Source organism: Chinchilla lanigera, unplaced genomic scaffold (assembly GCF_000276665.1).
Source record: "Chinchilla lanigera isolate Chin_1 unplaced genomic scaffold, ChiLan1.0 scaffold00005, whole genome shotgun sequence".
NCBI classification, from domain to species: Eukaryota; Metazoa; Chordata; class Mammalia; order Rodentia; family Chinchillidae; genus Chinchilla; species Chinchilla lanigera.
Window position 1 is genome coordinate 40,268,611 of NW_004955406.1, and position 26,421 is coordinate 40,295,031.

The 26,421-nt window shown below is 52.5% G+C and overlaps 1 protein-coding gene across 1 annotated transcript in view; it reads right to left on the reverse strand.

Moving 5' to 3' along the window:
• Pik3c2b (phosphatidylinositol-4-phosphate 3-kinase, catalytic subunit type 2 beta) overlaps window positions 1-26,421 on the reverse strand; it is a 69,867-nt gene that overhangs the window by 20,921 nt on the left and 22,525 nt on the right. The window contains exons 3-22 of the mRNA XM_005375313.2: window positions 22,713-22,813; window positions 21,975-22,129; window positions 21,549-21,669; window positions 18,479-18,590; window positions 18,269-18,348; window positions 17,838-17,901; window positions 16,259-16,405; window positions 15,691-15,724; window positions 13,839-14,034; window positions 12,524-12,646; window positions 8,978-9,145; window positions 8,327-8,438; window positions 7,109-7,251; window positions 5,718-5,906; window positions 4,626-4,719; window positions 4,430-4,524; window positions 3,902-4,082; window positions 3,081-3,188; window positions 2,327-2,419; window positions 1,217-1,346 (exon numbers count right to left, since the gene is read on the reverse strand). Coding sequence (XP_005375370.1) covers window positions 1,217-1,346; window positions 2,327-2,419; window positions 3,081-3,188; window positions 3,902-4,082; window positions 4,430-4,524; window positions 4,626-4,719; window positions 5,718-5,906; window positions 7,109-7,251; window positions 8,327-8,438; window positions 8,978-9,145; window positions 12,524-12,646; window positions 13,839-14,034; window positions 15,691-15,724; window positions 16,259-16,405; window positions 17,838-17,901; window positions 18,269-18,348; window positions 18,479-18,590; window positions 21,549-21,669; window positions 21,975-22,129; window positions 22,713-22,813 — 2,446 coding nt within the window. The remainder of the gene's footprint in view (window positions 1-1,216; window positions 1,347-2,326; window positions 2,420-3,080; window positions 3,189-3,901; window positions 4,083-4,429; window positions 4,525-4,625; window positions 4,720-5,717; window positions 5,907-7,108; window positions 7,252-8,326; window positions 8,439-8,977; window positions 9,146-12,523; window positions 12,647-13,838; window positions 14,035-15,690; window positions 15,725-16,258; window positions 16,406-17,837; window positions 17,902-18,268; window positions 18,349-18,478; window positions 18,591-21,548; window positions 21,670-21,974; window positions 22,130-22,712; window positions 22,814-26,421) is intronic.

Here is a 26,421-nt window from a genome sequence, read left to right on the forward strand (position 1 = left end):
GATGTAGCTCCGTGTGAAAGCTCTCAGATTAATCTCAGTAACACACACACACACACACACACATGCATGCACGTACGCGCACATGCACATGTGCGTGCACATGAGTTATGCTGAGCATGTGCCTGTGAATTAACCTTCTGGCCCTTAGGCAAAGTCTGCCAATAGGAAACAAGCACCATGGTAGACAGGAAGGTCATCCCCCCCATCACATACTCCAGACCTTGACTCCCTGGGCACCCCAGTTCATGGCTGCTGCTCCTTTTTAGTTTTATACTTTTACTACAGAAATCCTTTTTTTTTTTTTTTTTTTTTTTTGTCTTGTTAAGACAGGGTCTTGCTATGCAGTTCAGGCTGGCCTTGAGCTCACTTTGTAGCCCAGGCTGGTCTCAAACTCAAAACAATCTTCCTGCCTCAACCTCTCGAGTGCTGGCATTATAGGCGTGCGCCACCACACCCGGCTCTACTATGGAAATCTTAAAATATATGTAAGAATAAAAAGAATGGCTGGGTATGGTGGCACAGGCCTGTAATCCCAGCACTCAGGAGGCTGAGGCAGGAGGATCGTTGTGAGTTCAAGACCAGCCTGAGCTACAAAGTGAGCTCAAGTCCAGCCGGAACTGCATAGCGAGACCCTGCCTCAAAAAGACAAAAAAAAAAAAAAAAAAAAAGAATAAAAAGAATGGTTTCATCAATCCGTGTGTAACCATCACCCAGCTTCAAAAATGGCCAACATTTTGCTAATCTTGTTTCATCCATCACTTATTGTCATATCCAAAAAAATTAAGTCACTCTTTAACCCAGTCCATATTCAAATTTCCTCCAGTCACTTCAAAAAAAATGCTTCTTTCTTGGTGTGGTGGCACACACCTGTATCCTAGCACTTTGGAGGGAGAGGCAGGAGAATCCCAGCAAGTGTGAGGCCAGCCTGGGCTACAGAGTGAGACCCTGTCTCAACATTCCCCCCGGTGCCCCCAGCCAAAATACTTCTTTACAGTGGTTTGTTTGGATCAGGATCCAAAGTCAGGCATGGTGGTGGCCACACAACCCATTAGGTCATTATGGTTCCAAGACTGTTTTATTTTATAACATTTGCTCCCCTGCTTCCTCTTTTCTTAAAAGGAGGAGTACACAGTTCATGATGGGGAATGGGCAGAAGGGCAGGAAGCAAAGCTCCCTGCACCATCTGCCCACCCCACCCCAATGACTCCCAACTCACCCCTCCCCCGGCCAGTGGAGAAGCAGCGGAAGATGACCATGCGCATGTCCAGCCCCTCCTGGACCCAGATCTTGCTCATGATGCGGATCATCTGCAGGGTGAGCATGTCCTGGCGAAGGTCGTCCCCGCACTGGATGGAGGAAGATAGTGACAGAACCCATTTCCACTGCCTGCTCCGGCTCCCAGACCCAGCACAGGCTCCAGCTCTGGTGACAGGGAGAAGCCGTCCCCTGCTCCGCTCGCACCTCTGACTGACTCACTAGCTCATATCAGGTCACAGAACTGGAGAGAGGTCAGTGATCTTTACACTTTGCCTCTTTGGAATGTCCCACACTTCCTTCCGTGCAGCAACCCATGTGATCTGAATTCTGGCTCCTCTTTTATACGCAGCCCACTTGACCACCAGGCCTTTTAAAAGGTGTACACTAGATTTGGAAATTACACACAGCAAATAGATTCTGTCAGCTACTAGGCCACCTACATGCTCCCCACCACTCCACCCGTGCAGTGCTGAGGCTTGAACTCGGGGCCTTGCACACCAACCCTCCCCACCCCACACCTGCATGTGTCTCTCTATGTTATACGAGACTATCATTTACCTCTCAGACTCTAGGAGGCATCAGTCAGAAGGAAACATAGGGTTCATCTAGTCCAACTTGCACCTGATATATTAATTTCCTCTTTGACATCCCTGCCACTGGGTCATTCAGCCTCTGCTTGAATACTCCAGGGACGCGCAGATCACCACCTCTGCCTCCCAGAAAATTACTATCAGTTGCTTCTATACTTCCTATACTCTGTTTTTAGCCCTCTGGGGCCATGCAGAGTTCATCTACATCTTTTTTTTTTTAAATTTTCAATAAAAGCTGTGATTTTTTTTTCATCTACATCTTTTTTAACTGATCGTCCTTCCCATAATAAAAAGGCAGCATGGTAGCACAGGGATATACTTCAGGGGTAAAGCCCTAGTACCCCCCAAAAAAGACAGACAGAAAGAAAGGAAAAATGCAGCCGGGAACAACGAAATAGCAGGCAACAAACTGCCCTGCCATGCTGGGTCCCCTTCTCTCTCCCACCCTACCCCACCAGACCTGAGCGAAGGAGTCTCACCTTAAAGATGACACGGATGTTCTCACCCAGCGGGTCCACATTTTGGAAGGCAAGCTTGAGGGGGACTGCGTTGGAGTTGAAGTAGGAACAGTCCTGTGTGGGAGAGAGGGTGGTGCCCAGGGTGAGAGTGGTTCAAGCCCAGGAAGGAAAATGACCTTTCTGGACTGCAATGCCGCCCATCCTCCTGCCCCCAGTGCCCCCAAGACCTGTTCATAGTTTTGTCCAGATTTCTCAGGAACCCAAATTCCTTCTGGCTCACCTTCCTGCCATCATCTCATTTCACTTTGTTAGACTCTCAGTGCTGGCACCTGATCTCTCATCCTTTCCTTTTATTCTGTGCAGAACATACTAGTTTTGTGACTTCTGCTAAGTTCCATGTCCATTTATAACTCAGTTTACTCCTCTGTGAAATGGACCTCACAATAACACCGGCTTTGTAAGAGTTATAAAGAAGAGATACAATCATCGACTTGAAGCACACAGACCAGTGCTGGGCAAACGATCTCCATAGGTGACAGCTGATAGTTTCCATCATCACCACCTCCTGCGGCTTCATCCCTGGTACCATCAGGAGAGACACTCACCCAGCTCTCACCCAGTCCCATGACCCTGTTCAGCTCAGCTGCACACACAGCAGCACTGGGAAGAGGCCACGGATCCACCTTCCTCCTCTCCCTCAACAGCCAGAGCACTGAGGACCTCCCCTCCCCTAAGCCTTCGCTTCTTGCAAACCTCCAAAGCCACAGCCACTCACCCTGGGCACGATGCCCTTCACCAGCAGACTGGGGCTGAGTGGCAGGCGGCAGGAGCCATTGAGGGCAAAGAACTGCTTCACCTCCTCCAGGCCTGCGCGGAGGATGCCCTGCAGGGAGGAGAGGGAAAGGAGGGGTGAGGTGAAATCCCTGTAGGCTCCACCCAGAGCCAGGCACACCTGGGAACAGGGTTGGGGGTCGATCTTGGGAGACACAGGTACCCACATGGGCCAGCCTGGCTCAGTGCAGGAGCAGCAAGCCCAGGCACCTACAGAGGCAAGGCTGAGGGTGGGCAGCAGGAGCAGCCCACAGATCTGGGACTGGTAGTGTCTGCAGAGACAAGGGCTACCTGGGCCTTTGCCAAGAAATGCCATCAATCTAGGCTTTAACATGAAAATCTTTTAAATGTCAACAACCAGAACATGGCTGGCCTCATACGGTACCTTCATGCAGATAAACATGTCCCTCTGGTACTTTTGTCAACCTGCAGCCACGCTCCACAGCATGGTGAAAATATGACTGGCTTTCAGCCCTCACTTGCTCTTTCTGGCTGGGTGCTTCTGTGCAATGAACAGCTTACACAATTGTGCTTAGCCCATGAGGCAGACAGCGCTAAATATATGTTTCAACATTCTGCAGGCCTAACAAAACACATTCAGGCACTGCATCTAGCTTGTGAGTTATTTGTGGCCTACAGGTGAGAGTCATAGCCTTCTACCTTCAAATCAGAGCTGGTCAAGTGCCTGAGAAGTAAACTCCCGGCTGCAGAAGCCCCAGACCAAAAATGGAACCAGGCAGAGTTGCAGCCTGGCTGCCTGCTCACCTGACGAGCAGATGGGGCGGCCTCCCGGACCTGCTGGGCCAGCTTGGCCAGGGTGTTGACAAGCCAGCACTGGCGGTTGAACTCCTCCCGCAGTCCCTTGCCACAGCAACACAGCAGGGCTGCCAGCAGGTACTGGTATCGGATGCTGAACTGAGAGTCCTTGAGGCCGTCCTTTAGCAACCTGCAAAGCAGGAGGTGGGGGTCAGGTTCCTCCAGGGACCACAGCCAGTGGAGAAAAGCAGGGTCTGAGCCAGCTCCAACTCACCAGAAACTCACCCCAGCCTGGCCCAGAAAACACACTCTGGACAGAAGTGCTCATTTGTGCCCACCCTGTCTTTAAGCAGCTCATTTCTCCTCCCTAATTTTGCCATGGGTGAGTGGGAAGGATGGGCAGGGATGCTCTTCACTGAGCTACAGGGGTGAAATGAGACCCCCACCACTCGGTCTCTCAGCGCTGCATAGGTGGGGGCAAAAGATTCCCACAGGGACACACATGTCTGCCTCCCTCCCCTCTGCACAGGCGTTTACCAGAAGAAGTAGTGCGTCACTCTCAGGTCAGAGACGGCTCGCTTCAGGAGGAAGCGCACCAAGGGGCTGTCCAGGTAGCACTCGTACTTTAGGGCCTGTTCAGGAGGAAGTGAATAGGATATAAGAGTCAGAATGCAGATCCACTTGGGCTCCTGGGTTGGAACCATCAGAATGGGAGGGAAGGCAGGGCACCCACCTGTACCAGCTGAGGCAAGTAGTCAAGCAGCTCAGCATCTGAGAGCGAGCCGATCCACTGGACGGCCATGCGCCGCACCTCCTGGTCCGGAAAGCTGCAAAAAGGAGCCCAGAACCTGACAACCCAGCTGCAGGCTCTGTGGCAGGGGTGTGAACCAAATACCTTCACACCAGGGCTTCAGAGGTGTGGAACGGGGAAAGGGACTGTCCCCCATGATCTGCCAAATCCTCCACAAGAATCAGCCCCTGCTCTGAAGAGCTATCCTGGGAAAAGGTAGTGTCTACCTCGGACCTTGCTCCTGGGAAACGGCAGGAACACGAGGGTGGCCACTCTTATTCTTTGGATGATTAAAGGGAACAGCACAAGGTCCCCCGCTATGCTCCCAAAGATCTCTTCCTTGACTCCCACTATGCCAGAAATTCCCTCATCAAACAGTTCTCACGTGGGGTAAAACACTACTGAGAATGGCAAGAAATAAGCCAGGAACCACGGGTACCACTGAGAAAGGCAGCTCAGGGCTCTGAGACTGGGAACATGTGTCCCTAGAGAACGCTTTGGGGGAAAGAGGGAAGAGTGGGAAGAGAGGACTATTACAGAGTAGAACTCCGTGGTAAAGGTTTAGGGGAAAAGCTATATGCATTTGTCAAAACTCTGACAATGTATAAGTAAAGTTTAGGCATTTCCTTATATACAAATGTTGCCTCAAAAATAAAAGAAACAATCAATATTGAGCTTAATTAATGATGTACTGAAATCTCTAGGAGGGAGTTTACTGATGTCTGCAATTTATTTCAAAATGCATAAAAAGATGAATGGAGGGATGGACAGAAAGATGGACAGACATGTGATAAAGCATATACAGCAAAGGCTAATGGTAGCATGTATGCAGTGAGTATATCGGGGGGTCATTTGCAATTTTGTTGCATGTTTGGAAAATGTTTAAGATATGATATTAGGGGGAAATGACAAAAAGCAAAAAGGAGAAATGGAAATGCCCTAAATAGCCACACCCACTTCACCATTTCCCCCAAGACCCCTGTCAGGGATGGGCAGTGCTGCCTGGGGTGGGAACCAGCGGGTGCTACAACTCACGTGGCATGCAGGAGCCCCAGGGCATCCTGGTGGTTCATGTGGGTCCACTGCTTCAGGAGAGCATAGACGTCCGGCAGGCAAGCCCACTCCCAGCTGGGGGCGCTGGCGAGCAGCAGGGGGAGCGAGCTCACCTCTGAGTGGCAGTAATATCGCTTCTCCCACAGTCGCTTCTTGTCAGCATCAGTGAGCCTGCAGGACAGGCGGGGGACAAGTCGGCAGGAGGGTGGAGAAGCTCCGTCCGTGCACGCTGCCATTCAGAGGTCCCCACCTTCATGGCACCTTATAGTCACCTGAGGGGCTCAGTGCCTTCCCGGTGCCTGGGAACATACCTCATGCCATCTAAGGCTGTCTGTGGAAGCCAGACATTGCATGTTTTTAAAAGACCATCAGGTGATCCCAAGGGAAAGCAGAGTTTGGAAAATGGGGAGTAAATCTCATCTCTGACCTGACTCGGGCACATGTCAGACTGAGGCAGAAGGCATGGGCCAAGGGCATCAAATCTGCTATCCTTCCTGGGCACTCTGTGGGTACCACTCCCATACAGCCACTGGGGAGCAATGGCCCGGAGCCAGAGGCTGCACAGCTGAGAGGCCTTCTGGGGCGTCCTGGGGCCAGCTGTCAGTTTTATAGGGCCTGTGGCCAACTGGCCTTGCCCGAGATCAGGAGCACAATGAGAAAGAGAGCTGAGGGACTAATGAAGTAGGGGTCTGCAGAGGGTTGGGGCGGGGGAGGCTGGTAGTTTCTCAGCTACTATGGCCTTCCTGGGTGGACATGAAGGTCAGAGCTGAGCCTACCTTTCTCTTTCCTCCACTGGCATTGCAAAGGGCTTTGCAGAAGCCCAAGAAATAGGAAGGAGAGCAGGTGGGAGAAGCCCAACCCAGCAGCCCCTCCAGCTCTCCATCCTCACCCCTCCTTCTCCGATCCTGGTGATCACAGCAGCCCCAAGACGAGCTCAGCCTGGACTCATTTACCCCTGAGAGCTGCCAGCCTGCCTTGACACCTGATCCTTTTTGGAAAGCAACAAGGCCAGAAAAATGCAAAGGCTGAGATGGAGGTGGGGGGCAGGGAGGCAAGGATGGCAGACAGCCGCCCCAACAGACAGAGAATAGTGGAAACCCCATGTGGGGTCGGGGACAAAGTGCTGGCCCTCCTGGGCAGCTGAGTCACGTCTCCTCATCCCGGCGTGGGGACGGGCCTTCTCAGATCTAATTTCCTGACCTGCCTTCTCCACTTTGCCTCCTGTCAGCTCAGGGGAAAAGGCCACCACCTCCTGCCTAGGGGGTAACGTCTGTTCCAGCCCAGCTCCACTCTTACAGCACAGGGACCAGGGGCTGGGGGTGAGAAAAGGTCAGACAGAGCATGGCAGGCCGTGCGGGGAGCCTGGGCCTCACCAGTACAGGGCCTCCTTCTGCATGATGTCTTTAAGCTTGCGCTGGTCTTCTTCCCGGAGGCTGCCAAACTCATACCGGGGGCTGAACTTGTCTCCAGGGGGGCTGATGAACTTGATATCAGAGGCTGAGGTGGGGAAGTCAATCTAGGGGAGGGATCAGAGAAAGGAGGAGAGTGGAAGTGGCATGAGTTGGGACAGCCACCATCTGGGTCCCCAGCTTGCCTCTCTAGACCCAGGATTCCTGCCTTGCTCCCCTCTTCCCTTTCCCCTCAGGTTCTTTATAAAATAATCCGGGTAGATTTCGTGATCCCCAGAATCTTCCAGAAATCAATCAATCAATGGAAACAGAGGAGGGGGGATGGGCAAGGGAGTAAGAAGGTGGATTGAGCTGTTCCTAGCAGAGAGGACAAGGGCCTGGAATAGGTGCCACCAGGCTGAGCCCTCAGTGTGGTCATGGAGGCACTGCAGCCTGCTAAAGTTGGACCACACATTGAGTAAGGGCTCTTCCAACTTTGAGGCCTGGAACACTAGGTGCCCTTGATCTATGCCACCTGAAAGATGTCCTCCTAAGGTGGTGTCACAACTGAGCGAACCCATTCTCTATAGGAGATCTACTTTCATTTACTCAAGAAATGCTTAATGAACCCTAATATGTGCCTGGTTCTAGGTCCTGGGCACAGAGCAGTGAGTAAGAGACAGAAACTCCTGCCTCCCGGAGCATGCATTCTGCATCTTTCTATTTCATTCTCTGTCAGCTTTGCTGTTCCTTATTCTATAGCAAAGCATTTTGTGGCCACAAGAAGGAAGGGCTGGGAACTAGTGACTAGACCTAGGATCTAGCCAGATCGCTGCCCCTCAACCCCAAAGGGGCCAGTTCAGATATGATCAGACTTAGAAGTATGAAGGTTCAACACAAGGGACTCTGAGAATCCAAGCCCAGAGTCAGAGTTTCAGACTCTGAGTCTCGGATTCTTCAGACTCTGAGAATCCAAGCCCAGAAATCAGAGTTTACCTCCAGGCAATAGGAGATGGATACCACAGAGCTCACCCTCCCACCCTGGCTCTCATCCCATTCACCCAGTCACTTTGGTCACATTATCACCCCACGCTCACAGTTCCAGCACTTTCTCCTCCTGTGCCAGCGCAGACCTTGAGGGGGAAGCTTGGAGCTTACTCTGGGGTTCCTCAGTGGGTGGGGAGGGGTGCGCTGGCGTCTCACCTGCAGGATGACACTGTCTGGCTGGTGGAAATTTGGTGCGCTCCAGCGGGTGCTGGGGTTTTCCTGTGTTGCTGGCCACAGGCCCAGAAGCTTCCGGCCACAGGTCAGGACTCTGAGGCAGAAGGAAGGGGGGATTAGCCAACAATGACTGGCCATGTGGATGGTTTCTCTCCTGCTCCCCCAACCCAAAACTCTGCCATTTCTGTTGGAAGCCATTGCCTCCCTCCCTTCTCTTTCACTCTCCTGCAGCCCATGGCTTCCCTCCTCTTCCACATCCTAGAAAAGCTCACCTCTCCCCAGAAGGCCCCTGAGCTAACCACTCCCAGGCCTGGATGGTCTGGTGGCAAGGATGAGAGACTGGGCTAGATGACCTCCCAGTGACAAGATCAGGTGACTTATTCACCAAGCATTGCTTTCCCATGCCTCCCTCTCCGCTGTCCTGCCCACAGCTCCTGGGTCCATCAACAGTCCTGGTCACTAAATTCTGCACTTGGCCCCTCTATTGGGGATGGGACCCTTTGGACCTCACCCATGAGCCCAGCATGGTCAACCCTTCTGAGGGACATTAGCTATAACAGCAACTAGATGCCTTTCTCCACCCATCTCCTCTCCTCCCAAAGCCAAGAGGCTGCTCCGCTGGGGCTCACATACTGCCTGAAGTTGAAGAGTGGAGTGGTGACCCAGCCTAAGGCTTCAGGCACCCGCCGCTGCTTATTGGCCTCCGAGGAGCTCCCCGGTGGGGGGACGGGCAGAGCATAGAGGGTGGCACACAGCAGGGTCTCCCGGGGCAGCCTGTTCACTTGCACGGGGAAGCAGATCCTGGAAAGGACAGGAAGTGAAGTCAGGAGGCTGCACAGGACAGGTGGCCCCGGAAGTCAAGCAGAGGCAGAGAATCTGGCCTCCCTCTTGGTATCAGCTCTTCCCTGGGGAAAGTGCCTCATAGAGTTGGAACAGGTCACAAACAGGGTAACACCTCTGCTGGATGCTCCACGAACTACAGTACAGTGTCCTGGAGCCCCACACTACAGTAAAACAAACACCCCCTGATTGTGAGGTGTTACTCCTGGTGCCCAGGGAGAACTCTTTCAGCCAGAGCCACCTCAATCCAGATCGTCTGTCCCATACTGTGAGCTGGCCTCCTTTCCTCATTGTAGAGCTTTTACAAAGGGTCAGCAAAGTAGCACTTTGGTCCTCCTTCCCCACCTGACTTCCTCATCCCTCCCCCATGTCACCTTGCTGAGAGCTATCAGGAAGCGTCCGTCACCACGTCTGCCCTCAGCTCACCCTCCCACCGGGCTGTGTCCCTTCTCTTAGCTTCTCACCCCCAAGCTAGTTGAGAGCCAAAGGGCAAAAGGGAAGAGGCTTTTCAAGGTCCCTGCCAGTGAGGAAGCCGAGGGGCAGGAGCAAGAGAACTGAAACAACCAAGCCCACCACTGCCTGCAGCCAGGTGTGGTCCCGGGGCTGCTCTACCAGGTGACACCCAGCCACTCTCCCCAAGTTCAGGATGAGGAGCTGCAGGTGAGGTGGAATGGGGAGAGCATGGGAGCCTCGAAAAGAGGGAGGACCCACATTACCTTTCGAGGAAGCTGTCCCTGGGCCAAAGTCCACACTGCCACACCCTCCTGGCCTGCCCAGGGCCCAGCAGTCTCCGAGCTCCGGGTTAGGGGTGGGGCTGTCAGCAGTCTCAGGTAGAGCAGCCTCCCTCCACAACGCCCCTCACTCCTCCAGGGAACTGCCACCCAAGTGAGGTACTCTTGCCTGCCCATCACAGACTGGCACAGCCCAACCTCGTCCCAGCTGCCTCTATCTCTGGGGGCCCCCAGCTATAATTAGGGCCCCTCCAGCAGCCCGTGGACATGCCAGGCTAGGGCTTGGCTGGAGGTGACAAAGCACGGCTGCCAGGCCTATTTTGAGAGTTAGCTGATCCCTGCCTGCTGGAGTGGGAGAGAGAATCAGCTGACCCCACAGCCCAGGGGAGAGGGAGCTGGTCCTGAGCCCTTGCTTTTCACCCAAGAAGGAAGAAGCCACCAGCATCATGTCTGAAGGAAATGGAGAGGGAAGAGACTTTCTGACGAAACTATAACCCCGAGGAGCAACCAAGGCAGAGTGAATCTCACATTCTAAAACCTCCCCGTGCACCTCTCCTAGAGTGGGTCAGGATAACCACTATGTGGGCTGTCGAGCTGAGTGCTTCCTGCCTGAGAAACCCTTCTCCTTCTGGCAGCTCATGCCTCAGCATCACCTCACAGGGGCTGCCTCCTTCAGGAAGAACTTCTGAATATGCTGGGTTCTGGGTCTGGTTCTGCCTCTCACAACCAGGGCAACTGAACTGATCCTCAGTGCCCTGGCCAGGGGCAGGGGGCGCAGTTTCCCTTGTGTGCTGTGTGCACACACTGCCGTACACTGCTTGCACCGTGACCCTGTGGTCACTGCACGGAAGCCAGGCTGCACTGATAGTATTCTCACACACAGTCACTTCAAGAAACCGGAACTGAAACACACAGCTACAAAGATGCAAAGAAGAAAGTGCTTATTGTGCTCAAGGTGCCAAGTACTTTACTTATGGTGTTCTAACTCCTCCTCAAACAATCCTGCAGGTAGGCCCTACTGTCATCTGCATTTCTAGGCTGACTGACTGCCCAAAGTTGCATTGGCAGTACAGAGAGGATGGCCGGCCCAAAGCCTGTGTTCTGAACCCCAGCGTGGCACCTTCTCCCAAATGCGTTGGTCTCAACTAGAAGGGCCTCATTCAGGGCATCTGTGTGGGAGATGCTGGGATGGAGCCCTCCACAGTTTCTATGCTCTAGGCTGATGGCCTCTTGGGAATCTCAGACCAGGAGCAGAATGAGATCCACTAAGCAGGCTGAGCTGCTTCCATACCTCTGATGGTGCCTGAGAAAACGATCTAAGGCCAGTTTCTTGGGGCTCCCCCGAGCCCAGAACACTGTACACCTTTTCCCTGGATAGAAGCAGTAACTGAGGCCAGAGAGTTCCAAGGGGACAGTGAAACTCAGGGGCCATTTAATGTAGCTATCTTAGGTCTCCAAGGAGTTTCTCTTGCCCTGGCAGCTGTTTGCTTTATTGGCAACTGTACACTACTAAGAATTTCCGAAGCATGAGGTACAGGGAAGTGGGTCTGTCGCCCCAGTTGTCTATGAAATGACTCACCCCTTGCATCATTTCTGGTCTGTTTATCTACCTGTATGGGCATCTTTGTTCTCCCCCAGGACCTTCCTCAGTCTCTCCAATCTTTCTACATTTAATCTTTTCAGGGCCTCATGCATGCTAGACAAGTGCTCTACCACCGAGCTACAAGCTCATTCAGCTGCACTGGAAATACTTCAGCTGCACATGTTGTTCTACAAGTGAAAATTCAGCTATAATCAGTCTGGGGAAGTGAAGCTGAGCGGTAAACAAGTTTTCTGACTGTTTGGGGATGGACAGGGTGCAGCAGGCAGGCATGAAGCAGGCAAACATCTGCAGTGCCCCTCAGCTTCATTTCCGTCCTGCTTTGCTTGACTGACGCTACCTTCCCGACATCACATTATTGTTCATAAATGGTTATTAATACTAACTTGTGCTTTGTGGCTTCCTGTGTATATCCTGCCTATCTCACAACAGTGCATTAACTACCCCCAAGTTTAACAAATGTCCCCCTTTCTCAGTTGGAGAAACTGAGGCACAGAAAGGCTAGAAAGAATGTAGGATTAGAGAAGGAGCTAAAATCACTAGAACTATAAATGGCTCTGTGTGTATTATGCCTTTCTCTAGACCACTCAACCTTCTCTCTCTGTAAGGGACAAGGCACAGGCCCCTCTGTCTATTCCAAGGGAACTTTGGAAAGAGAGGAGAGGATAGGAGTCCCCTGAAATGGTTAAACCCTTTAAGAGAGACAAGATCAAAACAATAAGGTATTATTAAAATTAACAGCTAATATTTATATGGTCCTTTATAGATTATAAAGATACTTGTCATTGGGTCCTTCTAACAACTTAAGAGGTAGAAATTATACTTGTCCACATTTAGCAGTGAGGGAAATGAGACTCAAGAGGTTGAATGACCTATCTGGTTGGATTAGTGATGGAGCCTGGTTTAATGCAGGCATATGCCCCTATCCCTGGCCTGCTTATCTGCCCGCAGCACCGCCGAGGATGACAGGTTGGCAGGGGATGGGCCTGGGGTTGGGGCAGGGCTTACTGCTGGTCCCAGATGATCAGGTGGAACAGGTACTTGGAGAAGTGAGCTCTTCGGGTCTGGAGGGGGCTGCACAGCTCCTTGCCACCATGGCTGAGTGAGCAGGAGAGGTAGAAATCTTCATAGCTATAAAAGGAAGGGAGCAGGTCAGGACAACCAGCCCCACAAACTGATCTCGGACACCCAAATTTTTGTGTCCTTCTCACGCCAAACTCCATTTCCCTTGGTAGCATGGCCTACAGTCTCTGGGGACTGCTGTGTGGGGTGAGGAAGAGGAGAGTCACAGTAGATTTAAAGACGTGTACTCAGGGGGCTGGGGATTTAGCTCAGTGGCAAAGTGCCTGCCTGGCAAGTGCAAGGTTGTGAGTTCGGTTCCCGGTACCGGAGAAAAACCAAAAAAAAGATGTGTACTCAGGGAGAAGCAACTCAGTCGGACACACACACACACACACACACACCACACACCCTGCAGATTCCAGGCTGCTTGCTGTGTACTGGGGCTTTTCTTCCTTTAGCTCTAGCCCACTAGGTGCCCACCTGCACATACACACATGAGTGCACATTTGTGTGTATGTGCGCATGCGTGCAGGGGAGGGTGGGGGAGGAAAACGACATATGCCACCATGAATGCCAACACATGGGGGTCCCTGTGGCTCATGACAGGTGCCTGACAGAAGAGGTCAGAGAAGGCCCCTGTTTCCCAGGCCGTCTCCTTTGTTCTCCTCCAATCGCCCAGAGGAATACATTAAGTAAGGAACAAAGACAGAAGGGGATGGAGGGGAGGAGGAGGGGGGCCAGTGAAGGTGGGGTGGGGCCAACCGCCTGTTCCCCCAGGCCTTGATGCTAGGGACCCAGCAGAGGAGGGAAGATTATCAAATGAACGTCCTCCTCCACCCATCCCTGCAGGCCCAGGGAACCCCAGACAAAGGGGCATCCCCCTCCCCCCCTGCCTTTGTGGTCCACAGGGGAGTGCAGTCATTGGCCTGGGGCAAGCACTCTATCTGGGAACTCGCCATCTGTCGCCTGTCTCCCTCAGCTGGCCTTGGATCTGGAGGGAGCAGGGATGTCCTGGCAGCCAGCACTGAGAGGAAATGGCAGGTGCTTCTCAGTCCCCTTGGGGACCTTCTCTCTTAGAGATATCCCAGCCTGGAGTCCCCTCAGGCTCTTGGCTCAGTCCCTCAGCCCTGTGGCACCACAATGCTATCCACAATGCCACCCCTATTAAGATTGAGGACAAGGAGGGCACATGCAGAAAGCGAGGAGCCACGGGAAGTCACGTGCAGCCGGTTCCCTTAGAAGCTACTCGGCACCAGCTCACCTGGTAGCCCAGGTGATGGGGATACGGTGGGTGGCATAGATGGTGAAGGCCAGGGCCCCGGAGAAGTGGCAGGCCTCCTGGACCAGGTCATGCTTGCGGCTCCCAGGCACTGCCGTCTGGAAATCTGCATTGAACGTGTTGCAGTATAGCTCTACCAGGTCCAAGATGGCAGCTGTCAGGGCTTCCACAACCTTTTCTGTGAAAGGAAAAGGTCAGAGGGGAATCTTGAATCTTGTAAGCCTCTGGGACTGAGCACTATCTTGTTGCCATGGCACTGGCCATGATGGAAGAGCCTAGGACAGTAGTCCCCACATGCCACTTGGTTTCCAACGACTGTGACAAAGTTCACCCATCTGTGGTGAAATGAGGAAAAAACAGGAACATGTCCTGAGTTTTCCAGTTTTGGAGGGGTGTTTTTTTTTTTTTTTTGTTTTTTTTCTGGTACCGGGAACCGAACTCACAACTTTGCGCTTGCCAGGCAGGCGCTGTGCCACCGAGCTAAATCCCCAGCCGCGAGTTTTCCAGTTTTAAACATGGTGCTTATTTTTATGTAGTCCTACTTATTTAATGTCAAAATGTTTCAGGAAATGATGAACGGTCAGGGTTGTTTTTGTTTTTTGGAGACAGGATCTCGCTACATAGCTCAGACTGACAGTGAATTCATAGCAACTCTCCCGCCTCAGCCTCCCAAGTGCTCGGGTTATAGGTGTGCACCATCACAGCAAGCACCTTTTTAAAAAAAGTTATTTCTTGGCAAGCAAAAAGCTAATAGGGCTGGGGATATAGCTTAGTGACTGAGAGCTTACCTAGCATGTGTAAAGCCTAGCACCGCCAAATAAATTCAATACCTAGCACCACCAAAATTTTTTTTTAAATAAAAGAAAATACCAATAATTCTATGTTGGCATTCAAAATGTTTTGGGACATTGTATTAGTCCATGAAATCCCAAAGACTAGCCAGGCGTGGTGGCACACACCTGTAATCCCAGCACTCAGGAGGCTGAGGTAGGAGGATCGTTGCGAGTTCGAGGCCAGCCTGGGCTACAAAGTGAGCTCAAGGTCAGCCTGAACTGCATAGTGAGACCCTGTCTCAAAAAGACAAAAATAAAATAAAATAAAAAAGAAATCCGAAAGACTGGGAATTACTATAAGAATCCCGGTGATACTGCTTGGTATAGTGGTACACATCTAGAATAATCCCCACTACTCAGGAGGCTTCCACAGGCAGGAAGATCTCAAGTTCAAGCCCATCCTAGATTACAAGTGAAACCCTGTCTCAAAAAATAAATAAATGAAAATAAAAATGACAAAGGCTGGAGATATAGCTCAATGGTAGAACACTTACCTAGCATTATATATAACACCCTGGGTTAAATTCCTGTAATACTCCCTGCCAAATCCCAGTGATATGGGATTTAGGGCAAATTTCTACTCAAATGCCTGCACAGGGGAATCCTAAAGAAATCCAAGTGACAAAGCTCACCCTTTCCCAAGGCCCATTCTCAATTAGAGAATGCAGAGGTTGTGAGCCAACTGGAGAAGAATCAACCTACTCCACATGTGGGAGGGGAGGGCTGGCTCTGCCCGGCCACCCGACTGATCCCACCTCATCACCCTCTCCCAGGGCTGCCGCAGCAATGACCAGCAAAAATAACGGGAAAATGATCTGTGGAAAGAAATGTGGGCTCCAGCTGTGACCACACCTCCTAGGGACACACACATGCACATGTACATGCACACAGAGCAGGCAAGCTGGGACATAAATCAAGGGGGCTGAGAAGAAAGCGGAATCCGGGCAGAGCGGGCGTTTGCAGCTGCCCCTACTAGATGCCAAGGGAGAGCAGTTCCTTACCTCGATTTTCCCTCACAGCCAAGACGCTGGGATCCTGTTGAAGGGAAGAAGAGGGAGTGAGCCTCAGGGCCACAGCCTTTTCCATCACAGCTGCAAGGGAGGCTTTTCACAGCTGCACTCAGCTGGGCCAGCCCGAGCTGAAACGTGAGGATCAGCAGTTCCCCAGGGAGGATAGAGTAATGGTTTGTACCAGAGATGTGGGATGGACAGGGTGAGCTGGCGGGGATAAAAATCATCACTGTGTCCACCCTAGTGAGAGCTCACACTCAGGCCACTCCTCGGAGGACCACAGCACCTGTGGCCCTGTCTGCACAGTGCCCAGCCCCCACTGTGGCGGCTCCGAGCCCCTCAGTTCTCAGAGGAGATTTTCCCACTTTGGTTGTGCACTGTGACGGATAAGCAAACCGTCAAGCGATGCCTCGGTGGCTAGGAATAAAGCCTCCACCGCCTGGGCTCATCACACAGCAGGCCCCAGGGCAGATCTGGACAAGGGGACATGCTTGGCACACGCTTGGCTGACTTAAACACAGGCGACACAGGCACAGAGAGGAGCCCAGGGCCTCTTTACCTTCTGGATTTTCGGCTGCATTCGCGAGGGGCAGGGAGGCAGCTGGTTGAGCGCATTGGTGATCTCAGGGGTTTCCACAGCAGCCAGGGCGTTGCAGATGGCCTTGACAGACTGGACCACCCTGTCAGCCTTCAGCAGGAAATCCCCCTGTGGGAGGCCGCACAGTGAGACAGTGAGGCCGGACCTCTGCGTGCTCTCGCTCTCTCTCACACTCACTCTCTCTCTCTCTCTCTCTCTCTCTCTCTCTCTCTCTCACACACACACACACACACACACACACACACCCATCTTTAAAGAAAGGAATCAGCAGTGTAGGTTCTGATGACTGGAAGGGGGGCTTGTGGAACTCATGTTTCATTTCCAAACATCTAGTGTCAGCAAACAACCTCACCCTCACAGTGAAACAGGTCATGCCCACACGCCCCACTCTTTCAGGCACCGCCCCGACCTCCTCCTTGTCCTCCCAGCCTCTGCCAGCCACAGTCTACAGTCTACTTCCACATGAACGTGCACAGGTCTCGCCCAGGGTCCGCAAGACAATCAACCGGTAAGGTTAGCAGGGACGCCAGAGAGACCTTGCTGAGTCCCTACTTGCCCACTCAGGCATATTCTCAGAATCTTCGCCTTAGAATTTTCCAGGCCACACCCCCTTCCATAGTCTGCTGCACCCATAACCTCCCCTCTGTACTTCAGCTCCCATGGCTTTCTCATCTGGAATCTTCTCCAGTGTCCTTCTTGATTATCTATGTCTGTCTATCTATCTGTGTATTCCGGTACTAGGACTTGAACTTGGGGTCTTCACACTGAACTACATCCCCAGCCCTTTTTATATTTTTTAACTTGAGATAGGGTCTCCATAAATTGCCTAGGCTGGGCTCAAATTTGTAATCCTCCTGCCTCAGCCTCCCAGAGTCCTGGGATTATAGGTTGTGCCACCATATCTGGCTTACATTTGTCAACTTAAATTGGAAGACCAGGGAAAATCCTACCTTCTTCCTAAAGCTTCTGCTGCCAGTGTGACCTCCTTAGCCCCTCCAGTTGCCCTTCATTAACTGACTGACATCCTCTTCCACCTTCTAAAAGCTTTAAGGTGTTATTGCATTTTTCTAACCCAAGCTCCCTAAAGGCTAAGACAAGCTTTACATTTCATTAGCCCCAGCAGCTGCTAGCACAGGCCAGATTACGGCAGAACGGACGCTAGGGAACACTCTGTTCCTCACTGCAAAGCTTCAAGTAGAGTCCACTGGACAAGGGATTCTGACAGTGGGCACAGGGCAAGCTGGACACAATGCCCAATTTCCCCAAAGGTAAGAGTCCAGGACGAACAACTGGATCAAACTGGCAGGGGTTATTTTTGAAGACTGCTTCAGAGCAGATTTGCTTTTAGCTTCCTAAAATTTGGGCAGCCCCCTTTCTACATGCTTGCCGGCTGCCCAACAGCCATCAGTGTTCTTGGTTCGCCCGTGAGCTAGAGGATGAAGAGAGTGCTCTGCTGAGCTCTGCCCAGCTCCCTCCTGGTGCTGGCTGATCCCAGAAAGCCTGGGGAAGAGGAAGGGTCAGGGCCCAGAGGTGTACTCACGTCAGCCAGCAGGAAGGCATCCACCTCATTGTGGTATGTGTCAAACAGAAGACTCAGGGCCTGCCTGGGGAGTTGGGGGGCAGAGAAAAATCACAGGAGAGGTCACAAAATACCCATTGCCCAGGGAGACCCATTCCTTCCCTCCTGCTCTGCTTAAGAATCAAGATCTGATTTCAAGGAGTTCCTATTCTTTCCACATCCCACGAAGATGGAAAGAGGGAGTCCTTTCTACTTTTGTCACCTCTCGCCTGGAGAAGGAGGGCAAGGGATGAAACATGCCCATCTTCCATGGAGTGAGGATCTTCCCTGACAAGACTCTTGGGCCCCAACCTCAGACACCTGCAAGAATTCTTCGGTCCTAGCAGAAAATCAGGGAAGCACAAGTATCCATAGGGTCCTCTCACAGTACCCAAGATGGTACCCACTCTCACCTGCTGATGGTCTGTTTGACTGGCCTCTCTTGTAGATGGATGAGGTAGTTCAAGGTGGAAGGGCTCTGGTCGTCATTTACCTGTATGAGAAGCATCCTGTTCAGGAGTGGTGCCCTTAGCTCAGCCCAGTGCCACCTAACATGTTTCATAGCACCCTCTGTCCCCGCCACCTCCCTGGCTCTGTGCAACCATCAACCACCCCACACGAACCGTCCGGGCCAGGTCACTGCGTGCAGCGTTCTTCTCCATCAGCTGTAACCGGATATCGATGTCAAATTTGCGGCAGTATTGGATATACTCGTGGCTGCCCAAGGCATGTTTGCTGGCAGGGTGAGGGACAAGACAGTTAGCATCCTGGGGACTCAGTGGGAAGGGAGATGTGTACCTCACCCTTGAGGAGAGAGAACCCAGAAAAAGGTGGAGGAGGTGGGTAGGATCTGTACTGTAGGCTCTGCCCTGGGCTCCTGGAAAATGTCATGGTAGAGCTTGCAGGAAGGCACGGGGCTCTAGCTAAACAAAAGCTACCTATACCACTTGACCACTGGACTTACAAATACTGACTGTTCGGGTATTCGTTACCTGTGCTGTTATCACTTGTTCATTCCTGGGATGGGAACTGCTACAGAGAGCGGTGGATGCAGGAGACCCTTTGGGGATAGTTTAGACCCCATTGTCTTGGTGTCAGTGTAGGGACAACCAAGGAAGTTGGCTTGTACCCAGGCTCTGCTGTTCCCACCATCTCTCCTTGTCACTAACTAGGTTGCTGAGGCCAAACAATGTAATCCCACCAAGATTCCAGACCTGTTGTCCCCATTCAAGTTCTACTTCTTGTTGTGACTTATGACATAAATCTGTACAGACCTCCTGCAAAGTATATGCGATTCCTACTGCTCTGTGTCCATACAGGAGACCCCAGTTTCAGAGGAGGCCTACAGAGTCTGCCATGCAATCTCTTCCTCTCCCCCAAATCAACTTAGTCAGAAAGAAAACCACAGAGAGGAAGGGCAGAGCGAGACCCACCTCCAGGCTAGCACTACAGGCCTGGGCCAGCCCCAGCAGCTGAGTAACAGAAGCCGGAAATGGACTTCCTTCCTCAGCAGAACTGGGAATTGAGACCAGAAATAGAGGTGTAGGGAGGGGAGCAAGGGGGAAAGGGAACACACAGAAGCTGGTGAAGGTGCAGGGCCCTGGGCCAGTCCTGATCCAGCTAGGACCTAGAGGGTACTCTGAACCCTGAGAGGGCCAGGCCTCCAATCTGGGCCCCAACCTGCTAAGCCTGAAGTATAGCCAAAACCTGGGGATGGAGAGGCTGGGCTGTGAGCAGGGCCTGGTGGGAGGGTCTGGAAGGAAGGAAGAGTGAGGTGGGGGTGGAGGAGGGGGCAGGAAACCCAACCCTCCTCTAGGACTGTCTCAAGGTTCTTATCTGAGAATAGCCTGCATCCTGGACCAGCAGTCCAACATTCCCCTTCAGCTTCAGCCCCTCCTGCCATGCAGGGATAGAAATCCAGAGAGAGGCCTTCCTGGGGGAACTTTCAGGTTCTGAAAGCCCCCAGAGGTCTCCATGCCCCCTGTAGGGCAGCTACCATATATCAGGAGCTTGGGAGCCAGGCCAGGAATGAGAATTGTGCTTTTACGTGTGTGTGTATTGGGAGTGGGGTTGTCTTGGAGCATAAGTCATGACCACAGGTTCTTGGGGCTTGCTTGACCTTCCCTGTGAGTAGGCCTTCCTCTGTGTGTAGACACAGCAGAGCACGGGGCACCATCCAGCATCACTGTCCCTGTCGCACCCTGGAGCATTCCACCCAGGTCTTGGCAGGAAGGTGGACCCCAACAGCTCCCCTATGGTGATGTCTAATCCATAGCCCCACAAGTCCTCTCTCTGGGCTGATTCTTTCCCGCTGGTACTTACTGACTGCTCTTTAGGTTCTTTCCACACTTAACCTTCACCATTCTTTTTTTCTTCTAAAGTGCTGGGGATGAAACCTAGGACCTTATGCACGTTAGGCAAGTGCCCTACCGCTGAGCTACACCCCCAACCCAAACCCTTGCCGTTCCTTACAGAGGAATCAGAGGATCAAGCTTCACAACTAGTAAGTTGCAAGCCAGAATTCAAACCAGAGTAATGGTGTTACCAGGAGTCCAATTTACCCCTCACTGCATCCTAACGGTGCCAGGTGATCCTGCATCCGGGGACCCTCCTTATTGCTCTAAGGGAAGCAGGGACACAACTACCACATGGGCCATGTGGGAAGGTACTGTAGAGGTTTGTCACGCAAGGTCTGCCCTTTTCCTTCTCTCCACTTCCAGATGAGGATGTGGAGGCTACAGAGGGCTCCATAACATCCTTAAGGTTGAAGAAATCAACCAAGAACTCAGTCTGCAGCCAAATTACTATGCTCAGGTCTTAGAGACCATTGCTGTACCTGGACCTGCATGCAAGAGAGGAAAGGCATGAGCTGGCACGCTGGGACTTCCTCCAAGTGGCTGGAAGGAGTAGGCACTGGCCAGCATGATCTGTCTGCTGTCACATAGCAATACCAACTGAGGGGTAGAAGTTTCACCAGGGCAGTGGAAAGGGGGTTGCCTCAGCTGATCCCCATCACACTTTCCAGGGAAGCTGCCTTCTGCAGAGGGTCCTGGCTGCAGAGGAGCTGGAAGGCAGCCTTTGGGAGGAGATAGCCAGCTGCACATGCCAACAGAGGAAGGCTGTTGGCAGGGGAAGCGGATAGAGAGTGGGGACAAAAGTGTATACTCCTCAGAAGGTGGTGTTGTGATGTGTGTGTGAGCACCGGGTTCCATACCCAGTTCCACCCTGGAAACAGAGGCGGGCAGGGGAAGCGGATAGAGCAATTGCAACTTCTCCTCTAGATCCCACAAGGGCACTTCTGCCCAGACTTGCTGCTCCCCTCATCCTGAAAGACACCACACACATCGTGGAGACCGGGAGAAGCAATCCTCCACAGGCCCCCGAATCTGACCTCAAGTATTCACGTCTCTCTGCAAGCAGAAGTCTGCCTGCAGATAAGCTCTCTCTTTGCCCAATTCCAGCTCCAAGCTCTTTCCACAGCAGATTCAGCTCAAAATCCAGCCAACTCTACTGGAAGATGGAACTCCTTGGAAAGTGCGACATGGCTGGCCAGAACAGTGCCGAGAAAGCAGGAGTCCTGACTACAGAGCTGTCAGCCCCAAGCCTAGCACCACCCTGCAATCCCCTGTACCTTCCCACCCACCCGGTGTTGCCTCCACCCTGCATTTCCCCAGCCTCAGCCAGCTCACTCACTTCTGCAGGAACTCCTCCAGCCCACAGGGCTTTAGTACAAAGTCAGCCACGTCCACCTCCCTCAGTTCATCATGGGTGTAGCACAGGGTCTGGTAGATGAGCAGGTCTACAGTGGAGGAACCTGGGAGGGGACAGGGAATAACATTGCTGGGCATGGGGCAGGCAAGGCTCGGCCTCCCCACCTTGATCCTCCATCCCCAGCTAAGTCTCTCCAGCATCATCACCAACAAGATAAAATAGGCAAGCACATTTGGGGGAAGGGAAAGGGCCTGAGGACCTCAAGCTGGCCCTAGACCCCATCCCCAAAGGAGCTTCCATACCGCCCTTTATCTGGGCCACAAGGACTGGTGGGAAGGGAGACCAAAGGATCCTACAGACCAAAACAGTCACTGCGCCCCACCTCAAGCGATGCCCCAAATAACTTACAGTTACAGGTGAAAGTGAGGGGCTCCCGAAGGCTGTTACACAACACAGTCACCTTCAAGTTCACTTCATCCCCAAGGTGCTCTGGGCTCGGGGTGACAGCACTCCAGACATATCCAGTGAGGGAGTAGTCTTGGATGTCAGAGCCTGATCGAAGGCTGTAGAGGAAGAGAAGAAGGACTTTTACTGCACCTTCAGAGAGCAGGTGACAAGAGGCCTCCGGGGACCCTCCCACCCTGAGGCCCAGTGCCCTCTGTCCCCAGTCAGCTAGGCCCTCTGGGGCTGCAGGCCAGATGAGGGCAGTCAGGAGGTGGCCCTAGGAAACTGTTCTTGCCATTTCTGCTCGAGTTGCAAAACATCTACAGTGGAGCACAAGAGAATTCCAAAAACCAAAGCTTCCCGAGGGAAGTTACAAAAGACTTCTATGAATCTATTGCCTTTCTCTTTTGGTTCAAGAGAACACTCTTATCTCCACCTGGACTGCATTTGCTGCTAAGGGAAACTGAAGGCCAGAGTCAAAAGTGGTGAGGGTAACTGGATTGTTAGATGAGGTTTCAAGAATTTTATTTAAAAACGAGAAACTTCTAAAATGTCAAAACACCTGCAGACACTTGAAGTAGGAAGCCTCGCATAGCTATGACATTTAACAGAGTTCTTCCTTCCTAAAGAGAGCTCAGAAGTGGGTGACCCTTCTCCCCGGCCCCCCACACCCGCCAAGCCCTCTGTCCCATTAACTCTTACACATCCAGCATGTGGCAAAACGCGGCAACTTCCTCATCTCTCTCCTCTGACACCTCAAACAACTCGTGGCCATTGGTGACGGTGTGGGGACGGGAGCCCACCTTGAAGGAAAGAGCAGCTGCCTCAGTGCCTTTCCCCTCACGGCGTCCCATCCCTGAAGAGATTCCCAGCTCTGACACAGACTCTAGGTGCAGAGAGGTGCTAGCTCAACACAGTGAACACAGCGCAAGAAAACTTCCAACACATAAATACATGTGGGGGGGATTCCACACAGGTATTTATCTGCCGTCCTAGCAGATCAAAAGACAAGTTGGAAAAGAGGAGGCGAACCTTGGGCTAAGAATGGAGGCCAGGGTACCATGGACAGGAGGGATCCCACCTACCCCATGAGGGGAATGCATTTGACCAGCTTGATGCAGCCTGTCACAGTTGAGGGGCCTTTGTGGGGCGAGGGCTTTTCAGGGGTGGCTCCCAGAGGCATGGTGGTAAGCTGAGAAGCAGCTCACGGCCCAGCACCTCTGCTGAGGCCAGGGCAGGTAGTTGGCTGAAAGGGCCCCTGGGGAGGTTTCACTCTGGGCAAAAGCCTCAACATCCACAGGAAGCCCCAGGGACCTGAGGTAGAGAGAGGCCAACAGTCCTTCCACAGAGGATGACTCAGACACACATGCCTTCTTTCTTGGTAGGCACTATTGAGGAAGAAAGTATCAAAGCAGCAGTCTGGGCAGGAGAGAACCTGGTGGAAGGCTTGGCTCCTTCTTGCCAGCTCCAGAACTTGCTGGTTCTGAATGGCTGGAATGTTGGGGGAGCCTGCCCTGGTTGGCCCCCCTGCCTTTCCCAGAGCATGCATGTGGTGCCAGGACGTTCAGACAAGGCCCCCAACTGCCCCACCCCCACCCCAGCACTGCTCTTGGTCACCCAGGAGGGACTCTAAGGGGAGCAGCAAGTGACAGGCCTGCCAGGGCTGCCCACAGGGAATGAGGCTTTGCTGTGTGAAGTCCCAGCCTGTATCCAGTGAAGACAGTTGGGCCTGGCAGCTGCGAGCGTGTGTGTCAGGGGTGTGTGTGTGTGTGTGTGTGTGTGTGTGTGTGTGTGTGTGTGTGTGTGTGTGTGTGTGTGTGTGTGTGTTGTCTGCGCATGCGCACCCACCCATTTCCACCACCTCCAGGCACCTTGCATCTTCCCCGGCTGCAGTTATTCCTTCTGCCCTCAGGACAGCACACAACTGAGCTCCTCCTGTGACTGTCCCCAGGGCTTCCTCTGGGCACCTACACCCCACTCCCTGGGGTGTGTGGGTAGAGGGAGGGGCACATAGAGGCAAGCGCAGCAGTGGGGACAGTTGGCACGTGAGGCCCTGGCTCTGCCAACCGTGCCCATGTACCAGTCAAAACAATAGTACTACTGTCAGCAGTTAACCCTCAAAAGAAAGCAAGAGACAAAAAGAGATGGAAGGGAGGAGAAAGCAGGAGAGGGAGAGAACAGAATGGCTACTGAAGGCCATTTTCATGCCCTTTCTGTACCACTCACTGGCACCGGAAGAAAACAAAAGCCACTTACGTTTACCCGGCTGGCAGGCCCTGGTGGCAGCGCCCGATGCTGGCTGCGGGAGTCTGCCAGGCAGAGGCTGGCAGCGTGGGTACCAGGCTGGCACTTGGAGCCAGCCATTTCCAGAGATGGCTCAGCAGGCCCGGGACAAGGAGGGTCGCTCCGGTTGGAGGCCCGGCGAAGGCGGGGTGGGGGTACAGGCCGAGGGCGCAAGGGGTCTCCCGTCCTGGCAGGCTGAGCCCCTGAACTGAGCTGAGGTGGGGAGGACCGAGGCTGCATTTCTCCCCTCAGAACTGGCAACAGCTTTTGGCTTTGCCCTCGCTTCTTCAAGGAGATCTGGATCAAGCTCCCTCAGAACTCTGATGACACTAGACGTGGCGGGGGAGGGCAGGACAGCCAGCGAGGACAGAGGTGACCACCTACCAGGGTGGCTTGACCCGGTGAGCAGGCCTAGCTCTGTGTGAGCAGGGCTCTCCTAGCCCTATAAATAGCGGGAGCAGCCCCACCTCTCAGAGCAGGGCCTTTAAAAAGCCTGAGCTCTGGAGCTGCAGCTTCTCCCAGGAGCCAGTTCTCGGTAGGAGCAGGGGAATGAGGACTGTGGAGGCTTTGGAGCTGGGACAAATCCCAAAGGATGGACATAAGGTGGGAAAGCCCCAGATTCTTCAGACAATGGTTAAGGAGGAAACAGGGACAGAGTGAGATGGTACGATAAGCTGCTACAGAAGTCTTCAGTCATGGGGAGCCTTTTTTTACCCCCTCTGTTCTTTTTCTGCACTAGGATTGAACCCAAGACCTTTCCACTGAGCCACATCCCCAGCCCTCCCCCCTCCCATTTGTTTTAAATTTTGAGATAGGGTTTCATTAAATTGCTAAATCACCCAGACTACGCCTGAACTTCCCATCCTCCTGACTCAGCCTCCCAGAGTGCTGGGATTACAGGTGTGATCCATCAGGCCCGGGTGGGAAGCCTCTTGACTCCTTGCAGTCAGAGATCCTGGAGGTCCAGAATGAAAGCAGCCTTAGGCCCCACCCATGGCGATCCTGCAATGCTCCCTGGGCCAGAAACACGGAAGTAGGAACCCACCTGCGGTACAATGCACAGTCTGCATTCTTTGCAGTGCTACTTTCCACTAGATATGGATCCAAGCCAAATTATCATTGTCACACTGAAAAATTTTCTAAATAATTTGACTGGGAAGAGTGGGTAGAGAAGGACAGCAGTAAAGACTGACAACAATTTGTACTGAATACTACTGAACTGTATGCTTACAAATGGTTAAAATGAGCCAGACACAGTGGTGCACACCTATAATTCCAGTACTCGGGAGGCTGAGACAGGAGGACCCCAAGTTAGAGCCCAACCTGAGCAACACAGCAATTTAGTGAGATCCTGTCTCAGGAAAAAAAAAAACAAAACAAAACAGAAATGGTGGTATACACCTGTAATCCCAGCACTCAGGAGGCTGCGGCAGGAGAGTTACTGTGAGTTCAAGGCCAGCCTGAGCTATATAGTGAGTTCAAGGCCAACCTAAATACACAGCAAGACCTTATCTCAAAAAACCAAACAATTAATTAAAAAGCTAAAAAAGAGTTGGAGATGTAGCCAAGTGTAAAGGCTTTGTGTTCTATCCCCAGCACCATACACACACACACACACAAAAAAAAGATAGGTAAGCAAGGCTAAGCAGGTATGGTAACACATGATTATAATCTCAGCTACTCACAAGTAGGAGCATCAAAAGTTTGAAGCCAGCCTGGGCAACCTAGCAAGACTCTATCTAGCAAAATTAAGAAAAAGGTCCAGGGATGTAGCTCAGTGGCAGAAAACTTGCCTAGCACATGTGAGGCCTCAGGATCAACACCCAGTACTACTCAAGTTTAACTTGGTAAGGTATTGTTATGGCTTGTGTCTAGATGTCCCTTCCCAAAAAACCTCATGAAGTAATAGGTGGGGCTTTTCAGAGCTTTTCACTAAATCTAGAGTGTGTGTTGCTGGGACTAAGGGTGTGTGATTACTAGTCATTCTACTGATTGGTTTGGCACCACCCTAATCCCAATAGCCTTAGATAGGGTATAAAAGGGACAAAAAGAAGCTGCTAAGGTCCCTTGCTTGCTTTTGTTGTCTTCTGCGGGCCATGAACTATTTTTCCCTTGTCTTGCCCTGCTG